A 12,923-nucleotide genomic window follows, 5' to 3' on the forward strand; every position below is an offset into this window, starting at 1 on the left:
CCGCAAGGGCAGCAGGCAGAGTGGGGCTCCAGCTGTGAGACGTGCATGAACCCTTGCAGGCTTAGGGGAGGCTGCAAGACAGGGAGCCAAAGGCTAATGTAGAATTCACTCTCAGACAACAGAGAAAGGAGTGGACGCCGGAGTCCAGTCTCCACATAGATCTGGGGCTGCCTCACTGAGGACTCCCAGCTTTGGCATCTCAAACTGCACCCTTCTCCCTCCCCTCTCCTACCCCCCCTCAATATTTTTCGGCCTTCCTGCCTGCGTTACATATCTTTGTCCCAATACCTGTACTCAAAACATGGGGTTGGCATTGCCTTTTCTTACCTGTTCACGAGCTTCTCAGAGGTGAGCACCCTCGTGGTTATTACTGGAAGCAGAACACCTTGGGTATGACCCATTACTCCAGTTTTGTCATTACTTACTGACCGACTGTTTACATGCTGATCTAGGAGTGCAGGACTTAACTAATGTTTTGAGCATGGGCTATGTAGTCTTCCCTATCCCTGTGGTATCCCTGTGATGTGACTGGTTCCACCTCCTAGGAACAATCTCTTTACCCATGCCCCTTCAAAACCTGGGTAGCTTTGCTCTTGTATCCCACCGTTTGGAGAACATATTACTGGTGTTAAGTCACCCTGAGTGAGGTTGGGTCCCTTCTTTTGCTGCCTTAAATGGTCTAGATGAGCATCAAGCCAGAGAGTTTCCGCAGGTCTTGATCCATCTCTTCTATGTTCCCCCACTAGGTTTCCCTAGAGAACTGTGTCGAGGTGGGGCGGATTGCCAACACGTACAATCTCACGGAAGTGGATAAATATGTGAACAATTTCATCCTCAAGAACTTCCCAGCCTTGTTGAGTACGGGCGAGTTTGTGAAGCTGCCCTTTGAGCGCCTTGCCTTTGTCCTTTCGAGCAATAGCCTTAAGCACTGCACGGAGCTGGAGCTTTTCAAGGCGGCCTGCCGCTGGCTGCGCTACGAGGAGCCCCGGATGGAGTGCGCGGCCAAGCTCATGAAGAATATCCGGTTCCCTCTGATGACCCCGCAGGACCTGATCAACTACGTCCAGACCGTGGACTTCATGAGGACTGACAACACGTGCGTCAATTTGCTCTTGGAAGCAAGCAACTACCAAATGATGCCCTACATGCAGCCGGTGATGCAGTCGGAAAGGACGGCCATCCGTTCGGACAGCACCCACCTGGTGACGCTGGGCGGCGTGCTCCGGCAGCAGCTGGTGGTCAGCAAGGAGCTGAGGATGTACGACGAAAAAGCCCACGAGTGGCGGTCTCTGGCGCCCATGGACGCCCCCCGCTACCAGCACGGCATTGCCGTGATCGGGAACTTCCTTTATGTTGTCGGCGGGCAAAGCAATTACGATACAAAAGGAAAGACTGCCGTGGACACCGTGTTCAGGTTTGATCCTCGGTATAATAAATGGATGCAAGTGGCTTCTTTGAATGAAAAGCGAACCTTCTTCCACCTAAGCGCCCTGAAGGGACATCTGTATGCAGTTGGTGGTCGAAATGCAGCTGGAGAGTTAGGTAAGTCTTTCCCCTTGGCAGAAAAATAAAATACACCTTCTCTGCCCCCCCCCCATAACATTTTATGCAAACCTAGTTAAACATGTTTTGGTTAAACTGGAATTGACGTTTCTCCACCTCCGTTTTTTTTTTCTCATGAGTACAGCCGTGAATGCAGAGTGAGTGTGGAAAATTACACTTGGTGATTGTTGCTTTGTTTTTTGTAGAGCAGGGAGAAATGTTAAGGTTGTGCTGAGATTCTTGGTTCTCGTCCTTTACCATCTGCTTCTTGATGAACACTGAATCAAGCAGCGAATTGAAGGAGCTCTGTAAGCCAGCAGTGCCCACCATTGCTGCCCATGTGACCCCCACAGAGTGTCTCTCTACTTAGTTTGGCTTGCTCCTGCCTGCTCGCTCCCACAGTTATGGTCCTTTGGGTTGTTAAATAATTGCACTGATTTCTCTAATAAGCTTCCTCCCTTTCTATGAAGACCACCCTTCTGTGATTTGGGGGCTGAAGTCCTTTTTCTTCTGTACCTGCATTTGCATTGCAAGTTTATTTCTCACCTTCCTGTAGGTATATTTGCAGCAAAAAGGTTGTTGAATTAACATAATCTTCCCTTTTTTGTCATAAAAGAAATAGCTTGGAGGAAGGGACGCTGGTGAATTCCACCAAGTTGCAAGGGCATTGTGGGCTGGATTTTGCTTTCTTGATGTGAAACCCAGCAAACAGAACCCCCCCCCCCACCAATCCTTGGCTTCCTAAGATGCAAGTGTGAGAGCTTTGCAAAGGAGCGCTTTCACCTTGCCCTTCAACAAATATGCCCCTGCTCAGTGCTGAGTGTGACTATGTTGTTTCTTGTGCTGCTTGGGAGATTCAGTTCTCTCTCTAAGAAAGGCTACACTTTCTGGGCCACATTGATTCAGAAAAAAAGGAGTGACCAACGTGGGGCAGGCCTGTTTTGCCCCCTGTTCCAGCCCAGAGGTAGACTGCAAACCCCCACCAACGGTTACGATCCTGGATCACAGCATGGTGGGAACGGTGAGCAGGGGTGTTCTTCAGCTGTGGGGGTAGAGGCAGGAGGGAGGCACTGGTTCATTCATGCCTGAATGCCCATGTTGCGTAATGGTGATGGAGTTGGGGAGTAGCTGAATTCTCTAGGGAAGCCCTGGGAGGTGTGCAGCTGTATGGCTGTGTTGCAGCAGAACATGCACAGGGCCCCCTCCTCCTCCTCCTCCTCCATGTGCCTACCACCATCATGACTTGGGAAAATGGACACACGTCTCTCTTTCCTCCATGGTGCATATTTGTCATCTGCAAGGCCTGATGTTCTGCACGGTGGTGGAGTTGTTTCAGTCCTTTGCGCTTAAAGGCACAAGAGAGGGGGACAGTTACATGTGTGAATGGGGCTTGGATCTTTATTGGCCACAGGGTAGAGCATGTGTGTGGTGGAGAGGAGGAGGGTGGCAAGACTCTTTGGCACATGAATAGGAACAGTAGCTCAGGGATGGTGTAAACAAGGTGCATGAGCCTTAACACCAGTTTTTAATTGGTAGTCACCTTGCTTTGAACTTGGAACTTTGCTTAGAAAGGGTAGGGTCCCTATGCTGTCGCTTTTCCACTTGTAACTTTCCCATTCCTTCTGTCTTTTTTTTTCTTTTAGCGAAAAAGTCTATTAACGGAGGAGAGGGGGAATGGAATAGCTACACAATGTCTCTTGATTAGTAGCATGAAGAGCTCTCTGCTTGCCATCTAAATTTGTGTTTCTTAAACATCAAAGACCTTGAAGAGGATTGCTCCCACCACTCTTAGTTTCTGCATGTTGCTGTTGTGTTTCAGAACAAATACATTGCACCCTCTCTAAGTCCCCCATTCAAGGATCCAAATTGCACTCTTGCCTGATTGCTGTGGAAGCAGCTGATATGCCCATATCATCCACTGGGACTATGTGCTGTACTGTCATTTTCAAAACCCATTTTTTAAAAAATGTGAAGACCGGCTTGGTTGCAGCTGGGTAGGCTCAGTGGTTTAGGTTTCTGGTTGCAGAGCCTGAAGTTGGGAGTTTGATTCCCCATTGGGCCTCCTTGGCGAGGGCTGGACAGGGGATGATCCAGAGGGTCCCTTCCAGCCCCACGTCATCATTCAGTGGGTCTCAGCCAAATGCAAGAATGCGGCCTTTTTGGGAGAAAGGGATGTGTGAGGACAGGAGGGTCCTGCCTATTCATCATGATGGATTCTCTGTGCAAGAAGAGAATCTCTTGGGTGGTCTATGTGCAGAGGTGAAATCATTGTCTCCAAAATAGGTATAGGCAGCGATGTTCTTGCTTCGGCTTAGCTCCCGACTTTGTCAGCCTTGTGCAGATGCTTGCAGTAAAGGCTGCCCAAGATATTTTGCTGTCTAAGGTGGAGGACTTGAGAGCATCCAGCTGACTGGGTCGGCTCTTGACACTTTCCATGGTTTTCATCGTTTTTTGTCATCCTGGGCTGTACAGGAGGGTACCTCATTAGCTATTTAGTATAAAAACCTTTGTAGCCTTCTGTATATCAAAGAGATAAAAAGGGATAAACCTTTTTCTTCCTAATGCACTAGTTTTCTCGATCTAGGCTTTAGTTGTTTTAACACCCAAGTGGCATTCAACAAGAACACACTGTGTTGATGTTTCCTGCTACAAATCCCATCCATTTGAACGTGCTTGCCCTTGCCATCAAAGGTCCGTGTGCCAGGAACAGAGTATAGTCTTTTACATGGAAGCTGAATGTGAAGAGCTTCAGCACAGATAAATGGCCTGCACCATTCATGATTAAACTGCTGCTAGTTTTGTGACGGCTGACCACCTGACAGCTTCAGATGTGGATCTTGGAGTTCTCAAGGTCTCCGGCCCATGGTAGGATGCTGTTCCCCACCTGCAGTGTCAGGAGCCATATGGCTCTGCATACACAGGGGATCCTAAGCAGCAGGTTGATGTCTTGCGGGCAAGGGTTCTCCACGAAAAGGAGCTGGTTGGTCATGGTGAGAAATGGCACATTGGACTAGATGGGCCTGGGGTGTGATTCCTCAGGACTGTTGTTCCGTCCAGAGGTTGGGTTTTGGCCTTCTTTCAAACAGAGGCAACTTTAGGAAAGCTACTGGGAACGTGTGTGTGTGTGTGTGTGTGTGTGTGTGTGTGTGTGTGTGTGTGTGTGTGTGTGTGTGTGTGTGTGTGTGTGTGTGTGTGTGTGTGTGTGTGTGTGTGTGTGTGTGTGTGTGTGTGTGTGTGTGAGAGAGAGAGAGAGAGAGAGAGAGAGAGAGAGAGAGAGAGAGAGAGCACACTTTACATGTAGCTCAGTTCTTATTGCTGAGAAATAAATACAAAAGGAAGCATTCTCCATAGCCATTCTCACAGCATTCTCTCTCACACACGGAAAAAACGCACACATAATATATAAGACAACACACCAGAATAAGATAATGGTAGTTCTGGGGGGGTGGAAACACCTGGAGACAATATTTCTTATACTGACAGCAGCAGCTGGCGGTAGGGCTCTCTAGGAGTTGTGAAATCATTTCTGTTCCATATTCTCTGTATGAATAAATGCACAAAACCTCAAGTCCAGTTCCTGTGCCTTGTGAGCAGACCCAGTGATCCGTAGAGTCCCTTCCAGCTCTGTAGTTCTAAGATCATTCTGACTATTATTTATTTGGAACAGAGAACATCCAAATGGAAGCTCCTGCCAAGCAGCAAAGTGCCTTGTCTCTGAAAACAAGAGGAAAGTTCCTGTTCCAGTTTGTCTTCTCCTAGGTCTGGCTGCCTCTTGTGAGAAGAGGAGCACTACTTTCATCCCTGTTTCTCCGTTACATCCTCTCACACCCAAATACAGTAGGGGCCCCTTTATCCGTGGGATCAGTCTCTGCTGATTCACATATCCACGGCCTGAAAATGTTAAAGGAAAAATCCTAGCAATATATATTTCTAAAGATGAAGTTACCGGAACTATCCACTAAAGGGAGGCAGAGACCATGCATTCACTGTGCACATTTTTCAGCATTTGGGGGGGGCGCTTGCAGATACAGGGGGCCTACAGTATTGTGTTTTTAGTGAAGGTGTCAGAATTAAGTGTTGTCTGGCCTCTGGAGCCCTAAGTGCAGCTTGCCAGCTGTCCCTGCCATCGAAAACTCACCTGGCTTTTTTGCTGGCTTGTTTTTTCCTTTTAGCCACAGTGGAGTGTTACAATCCCAGGATGAATGAATGGAGCTACGTGGCAAAAATGAACGAGCCCCACTATGGCCATGCTGGGACCGTGTATGGGGGGCTAATGTACATTTCAGGTGAGCCATCTTGTTTCTGAGAAATCTCACCCCACGAAAGCAATGTCCTGTAAATGCTGTACCCCAAAAAGCCGTTCTTAGCACTTTCTGTTCCCAAATCAACTTCTGTTGCATTTGCAAACAGCAGGTCCTGTTATTTTCCCCCAAATCTCTTCAAACAGGCCATGCTGTTAAATCGCCAGCATTCATTTTAGATACAATTATCTCAGCTGGTTGGTTATCGTCTTCTTTTGAAGCATCCTCTTTAAAAGCTGATTTGTAGCTGTTTTTTTCCTCTTTAAAATGCAAGAACTTTAGAAATGCCTTACTTAGGAAATCACAAATCCGTATCTCTGGGCTGCCTCTAATCCCATGGCAAAAACTGGCTTATTTGGACTGGGATAAGTTGCACCTGAGGAAGGTGTAGCAAGTCCAATAAACACTAGGATAAATACAGCATCGTTTGGATAGAACTGGACAGCTTTGAAATCTAAACAAAGTATACATTGTGATCTCTGTCAAATACCTTGTCAAAGAGGAGAAGGATCATCCTGTGAAATAAGCTGGATCCTAGGGTTGATTTTAAAAAACCCAGTGATTTTTAAAAATCAAATTGATTTAAAATAACAATTTAAATCACAATGTAAATGAATTTTCCCTCTTTAAATTGTGAAAAAGTTCAGATTTTTAAAAATTTAAATCATTACTTAAATCACTTTGATTTAAATGAAATCCACCCATGTGGTCTGGTTTCATCAAAATATTCTGCTTGGAAATCTGGATGGGAGGAGGAAAGAAGCTGTCACATCCTCAAAAAATTATATTCTCCAGCAGAAGCAGGTGGCCTTTTGAACGCTTGACCCTCACCCTCCGATAATCCTGTCGGAGTGGAATCCACAGGGCGTGTTGCCCAAACGGCTGCCAGCCGAGGGCCTCTCCTTAGATCAGAATTTCCATGCAGGAAAGGTCTCCTTCACATTTGCTGAATGTGGGTGTACATCTGGCTCCCAACATTCAGACATGAAGGTGGGTCCATAGCCTCATTGCAGATGACCTGTTTGGCATGCAGAAGGTCCCTCGTTGGGCATCTCCCAGTTGACTGATGTCCAGCAGGGGGGAGGGAGCAGGAAAGACCCTTCTCTGTCTGTGATCCCAGAGAACGGCTAGCGTTCAGTCTGGCCAGAAGGGACCAATATCTGTATGCAACAGCATTGAGATAGAAAAACCGAGGCTTTAAATTACTGTATTTTTCCATGTATAAGATGCCCCCATGTATAAGATGCCTCCCACTTTTCTAATCCAGAATTAAGAAATCTAAGTGGGGCTTAGCAAGTGTAGGGGGAAAGGGATCAAAGCGCAGCAGGATCACTTGTTTTTATTCTCTCCTCAGCTTACTTCCATGTATAAGACGACCCTCAATTTTTAGTGTAAAGATTTTAGGCAAAAGTATAGTCTTTTACATGGAAAAATACGGTACTTTGCAAAGAGGGGAAAATGCAACTGCCAGCCCCAGCCCAGACTTCAGAAATGGGAAACCTTTGCTTTGGCCTGTGTCGGCCCCGTGTAGGATTTGCCCATTGGGGCTTGGGAGATCTTGGCTATTGTTGAACTGAGCCAGAAAACCTCACCGGCTGACCTTGAGCAAGTCAGATGCTTTCAGCCTGACCTGCTTTGCAGATTTGTTGTAAAAATAAAGTCTGATGGGTGGGAAGGCCAGCCTTGAGCTCATTTATAGAGAGATGGAGCGTGCCAGTAACAAATAAAATGAAATAAGAAATAAGTCACGATGGATGCAGCTTGTACTGAGAACCTCAATTGTCTCTTTCTTCAACATTCATTTCAGCTAATCCATTTTAATCGTTTATTTCTCTCTTCACCCACCTGACCCCCCCCAGGAGGCATCACCCACGACACTTTCCAGAAGGAACTCATGTGCTTTGACCCCGACACAGACAAATGGACCCAGAAGGCGCCGATGACCACGGTCAGGGGCCTTCACTGCATGTGTACTGTGGGCGATAAGCTTTACGTCATTGGCGGGAACCATTTCCGAGGAACCAGCGATTACGACGACGTTCTCAGCTGCGAATATTACTCGCCCACCCTGGACCAGTGGACGCCCATCGCGGCTATGCTGCGCGGTCAGAGTGATGTCGGGGTGGCTGTCTTTGAAAATAAAATATATGTAGTGGGCGGATATTCGTGGAATAACCGTTGTATGGTGGAAATAGTCCAGAAGTATGACCCAGAGAAGGATGAGTGGCACAAAGTCTTTGACCTCCCGGAATCCCTGGGGGGCATCCGTGCCTGCACACTGACAGTCTTTCCTCCTGAGGACGGTACAGGGTCACCTTCTAGAGAATCTCCTCTTTCGGCACCTTGAGAAAGCACTCCGTGGGACTCGCCATGTTGTCCGTTCCAGTCCTGTCGCGCTGCGGTCATGGGTTCTCCTCCTGTTTGTCTTCAGTAGTATCTATGAGGCTTTGCCCTGAAGCGCCTGTTGGCACGTGAACCGAAGGGGGGGGGGGGACCGGGGGTGCGGAGAGAAAGATCAGCCTTACTTGTGCTCTTTGATCGGGAATGTCTATCAAACCGGACCATGGGACACGTTGGGACGAAATGGGGCGGGGGGCGGGGGGGGGTTGGAGCCAGATGTTTAGCAAAGGAGGACAACCGGGTGTCTTTGAAGCAGTATCTTTGTATTCGCTCCGCCAGTGGTTGTGTCTTAGGCGTGAGGATAACGTGCAGCGTAAGAAACCAGTAAGCCAAGCCAGCAGACGTGGGGAGCGGGGAGGACGCAACACGCAGGGAACCGTGCTTGCTAAGCTGGGTCGCTGAAGGGCAGCCTTTCCTTGGTGCATCCGTGGAGAGAGAAGCCGTCTCTACCAGTGCAAATGTTTTGGCTGTTAGCTGCCCCCCCACCATCTCCCGGTCGAATGGGGTGTGTTTAGGCCTCTTTCCCCAACTTGACTCCAGGGGTAATTTTCAGAGGATAGGGCAGACAGGAGAAACGTGGCCGTTTTGAAACCCTTAATAAATAGACAAGAGGCAGAACCTGAATCTGTAAAAAACAAAACAAAACAAAACGTTTTAAAAAGTAATATATTCATATTGTTTCCTCCCCCCTCCCAATCCACCACAAGAAAAAGGAAACATGTCCACGGTTTTGCATTCTGGTCCTTTTCCTTCTGTTTTTTTTCCCCTTGTTTCTTCCTTCCTGCAGCCCCCCCCCCCGCCCCAAATGAGAAGAAAGCCTGCTTCCTCTGGGTTCGCTAATGGGAGCCTGAGCTACCCGTACATGAGGATTCAGTTCGGTCATGCCATGACCTGCTTTGGGTGCCTGCACTGCCTTTTAGGTAGACAAGGGCTAGAAACTGTTTACTTAAGCCACTAAAATTTCTGACCAAACAGTTCCTTGCAGATTAAATTGAATCTCCCTTCGGTCCCATCTTCCCCGTCAGCCAATCTCCTTCTGGTGGTAAGAGAACTTGCCTCACACCTCTGTATAGAATCTCAGTTAAAACGGTTATTTAGCACAAATGCAGCTGGGACAGCAGCAAGCTGCTTTTGCTCAGAGAATTCAGACTACCGTGTTTCTTTTGTTCAATAAAATCTTTAACTGCAATTAGTTGGGTCTTTTTTCTTCCTCTCTCCCCCTTCTTAAAGGAGGTCTCGTGAATGTTCCTGTCCTTCTCCCACCTCCCCTGTTGCCAGGTAACCTGTGTATATATCCTCGTGTGTGGGGTGCGCAGCCTGCTGGCAAGCTGGTTCTGCCAGAGCTTCCCAAATGGAGAGCTTGACCTACTTTCCTCCCCCCCCCCACTCCCGGGAAGCTCCCCAGGGAAGCCCGGTCAGATCCCTGGGTGCCTTCGGAGTCTGAAAGTGGGGCCTGCTGCCTCATGGCAAAAAGTGCTTCTTTGTAGGGCATCCAAGCCTGCCTGGACCGCGGGCGCCTTCAGACAGCGTTTCCTCATGCCGGCATTGAATGGGTTTGGCTGCTGCTTTGTGGAAGCAAGCTGCGAGGCAGGGCAGCAGGATCGCTCCCCATGTTGTTGTGTACACGGCGTCTGCTTGCAAAAAAAAAAAAGAGGGCAAAAGAGGACACCTGTGTGCTTAAAACTGCATATGTTAATTTATACTCACAGATGTAGAGTAAGAAGAGATTTATATAACAGGGACGAACTGGCAGCACATCTTGCTTGAGTGGGAAAGACAACAGCCAGGTGAGTTCTCGGGCTGCTAAGCAGATGCTGCTCCCTGTGGCTGATGGGCACTTTCCAAGTTCGTAATTGGCTTCCACCTCCTGTTTCTTTATCTCTAAATTTAGATGCAGATCAGGCAGCCCTAAGGGTCACTGATCCCCAGCAGCCTTTCAGATGGAGGACTGGCCTGCCTGATAAAGAAGACATGGCCAGAGGGTTGTTTTTTTTTGGGGGGGGGGGAAGAATGATGCTTTAGGATGGCAGCTGCCAGACAGCCTTGCTGGCTGAGAAATTCTGGGTCCTGTAGCCCCCCCCAAAATTGCTTTTCTGGCTGCTGAGTATGATGCAAATCCTTGCCTAGCCGTATGGTTCACCGAGTGACCTTAGGTTCATTGAAGTGTCTCAGCCTCACCTAGGGTAACTTTCCTCCGAGATTCTTGTGGAATTGTGGGGGGGAGGGCGGCTGTCATTATTTGCTTGAGCACTTTGAAAAGCAGTGGATCTAAAGCATCCTGAGAGGATGATGGTGCATGAGAATCCGTAAAGGAGCAGAAAAGAAACACAACCGTTTAAAGCTCTCACGGGCTGTGTTTTTCATAAAATAAAAATAACCAGTCTTTTGTGCCTGCCTATATAGGTCTTGAACATATGGGCACAGCCTACGGGGGACTTGAAAGCCGGAGAGGCAGCTGAACAAGCTCTCCAGCTGTCATGGCAGAGCTTGTATCCTGGGCTTGCCCAAATTCTCCCCTCCGTCATGTCACCTTCCTCTGCATTACTTTTCCAGCTTTGGGGAATGCAGCTCTTTGGGTTCACACGGCAGGAGAGATTTTTCACTTTGGCGCAAAATCAGTGCAGGCTTCAGCACCTGAGCCCATTAAAAATAAGCTACTGAAATAAATAAGAGTGTGGAAACGGTTGTTGGAGGAAGCTCAATGCAGGGTCATGATAGGACATTTAATTTTTCTTTTTTCCATTTGCCACTGAAGTCCTATTCCTAGGCCATGCAAGGCCCGTCTGGAAGTGCTCTGTTTGAAATGTTAGAAGCCTTGTTTGTAATCAAGAGTTGGAATTTCTTTTCTGCCTTTGGAAACTAAGCTTGCAGCAGGGGTGTCTGAGACTGGTTTCCTGCGATCCAGCCTTCAGGAGCCTCTTCATGCAATAACTGCCTCCCCCCACGCACACACATCATAATCTGGGTAGCTGCAGTTTGTGCATTCAGCATCTGTTTGGGGAAAGCATGCCAAGAGGAAAGACACTAAAACCAAGCAGTGCTTCTGAACCTTCCCTGCCTTTCAAATATTTTCATCCCACTCTGCTCAGTTTAACTGGTGGTCTCTGTGTGTTTTGTTCAAGTCAGAACATTTTTAAGATCAATGCAGTTGTTTGGAGTACCAAGTCCTAAATGATAGACTCTGGCAGAGGAGTACGGCAGGCGGCCCATTAAGGTAGCCAATCTCTCCTGCTCTGGGAAAGGCTGCCTTTCAGAAGAAGCTGTCCGTCTTTTCTAGAGCTGGGGGAAGTTACGGTTGGACAACAGTTCCCAGTAACCTCCACCCAGCATGGCCAGTGGATGAGATTTAGGGAATGGCAGTCTAGAAACTAGTATTTCCCATCTCTTTTTTTTTTCTATACATGGGGGTTTTCCATGAGGAGGCAGACATAGCAAAAATATATGATGTGTGTGTGTGTGTGTGTGTGAGCGTGAGCTCCCAAAACTGTGTTCAGTGCCTTAAAACTATTGCTTCTATTGCCCTGTTGGTGAAGATTTCAAGTGCCCTGCAAGTGAAGGCTGGAGTAGGGGGACTTGCAAAAATGCTAGCAAGATGGAAATTGGGACCCTCTGTGGCTGCTAATCAGGATGGCTCTCTTTCTCTCTCTCTCTCTCTCTCTTGGGTGGAAGAGGCAGTTGGCTTTTGTGCTTGGTTGCACCCACATCTGCTGGCGAGCTCCTCGTAGGCCATGGGGTGGCTGCTTTAGGAGCAGAACATTGGGCCTAGAGAGAGCTTTGGTCTGATCCCACAATCTGGTACACTCCAGCTATCATAGATGAACTTTTTGCCATGTGGGAAGGGAGTTTGTGGGCAACCACCAAAGAAGCCCACAAATGGAGCTGCTTAATGGTTGTTCCCAGGCAATGGGGTCTTCATCAGCAAATCTTTGACTCCTGGTGGGAAAAACGTACCGCGATTCAATTGGGGATAAATTGATTTGATAACAGACTTGTTTCACAGGGAATGCACAGCCCATCAAAACTGTATTCCACTCTGACCCCCTGCTGTTCAGTTGCCTCTTGAATCAGGCTATCGGTCCATGTCTTCCCCCCTGCTGTTAAGGTCACCTTGCAAAAGCTCTACAGGGTTTCAGGTGAGATCCACCTCTGGTCCCACCTGGAAGTGCTGACATCATGGTGGTTTCCCATCTGAGCCTTAACCCGGCCAGCTTTCTGAAGCTCGGCACGATTGTGGGAATACACTCAATATCTGGAAGACCAGCATTTCCACACGGCCGGGTAAGTCAGGCAGCAGTAGTGACAAAGAGCTTCTTGGCGCCTTCCAAGTCATTCCATGGATGGAGGCATCCGAAAAACTGGCCCATGATCTGCAAAAAGCCCATTCACCTTCGAGAGGCTGCAAGAAAACATGGCACCCTCTTAGCAGCTCTAAGGGGGCCATAGCTCTGAAGGACCAGGCTTTGACAGCTGCTCAACACAGCATCCTGCAGCTGTGCTTTGCACCATCCATGAAGCAGCTGCAACTTTTACAGGTGATGCATCAATGAAGCTGGGGAAGCTGCCTCCCACCCTCACCCTCGGCAGCAAATGCTTCCAGAACAGCTGGGAATGCCAGAAAGATGAGGGGGAAAAAGCAGAGACATAGCTGGGTTGGGCAAGAGAGGCGAAGCAGGCATCGCA

At 48.3% G+C, this 12,923-nt stretch overlaps 1 protein-coding gene across 9 annotated transcripts in view; it reads left to right on the forward strand.

The window, feature by feature from the left end:
• Positions 1–9,432, forward strand: part of KLHL13 (kelch like family member 13) — a 60,448-nt gene extending 51,016 nt beyond the window's left edge. For all 9 annotated transcript variants that reach the window (XM_020795874.3, XM_072981428.2, XM_020795869.3 and 6 more), the window contains 3 exons: positions 747–1,542; positions 5,715–5,828; positions 7,703–9,432. In XM_020795874.3, the coding sequence (XP_020651533.1) occupies positions 747–1,542; positions 5,715–5,828; positions 7,703–8,190 (1,398 nt within the window). In that variant the 3' untranslated portion in view covers positions 8,191–9,432. The remainder of the gene's footprint in view (positions 1–746; positions 1,543–5,714; positions 5,829–7,702) is intronic.
• Positions 9,433–12,923: the final 3,491 nt, after the last annotated feature.

Source organism: Pogona vitticeps, chromosome 11 (assembly GCF_051106095.1).
Source record: "Pogona vitticeps strain Pit_001003342236 chromosome 11, PviZW2.1, whole genome shotgun sequence".
NCBI classification, from domain to species: domain Eukaryota; kingdom Metazoa; phylum Chordata; class Lepidosauria; order Squamata; family Agamidae; genus Pogona; species Pogona vitticeps.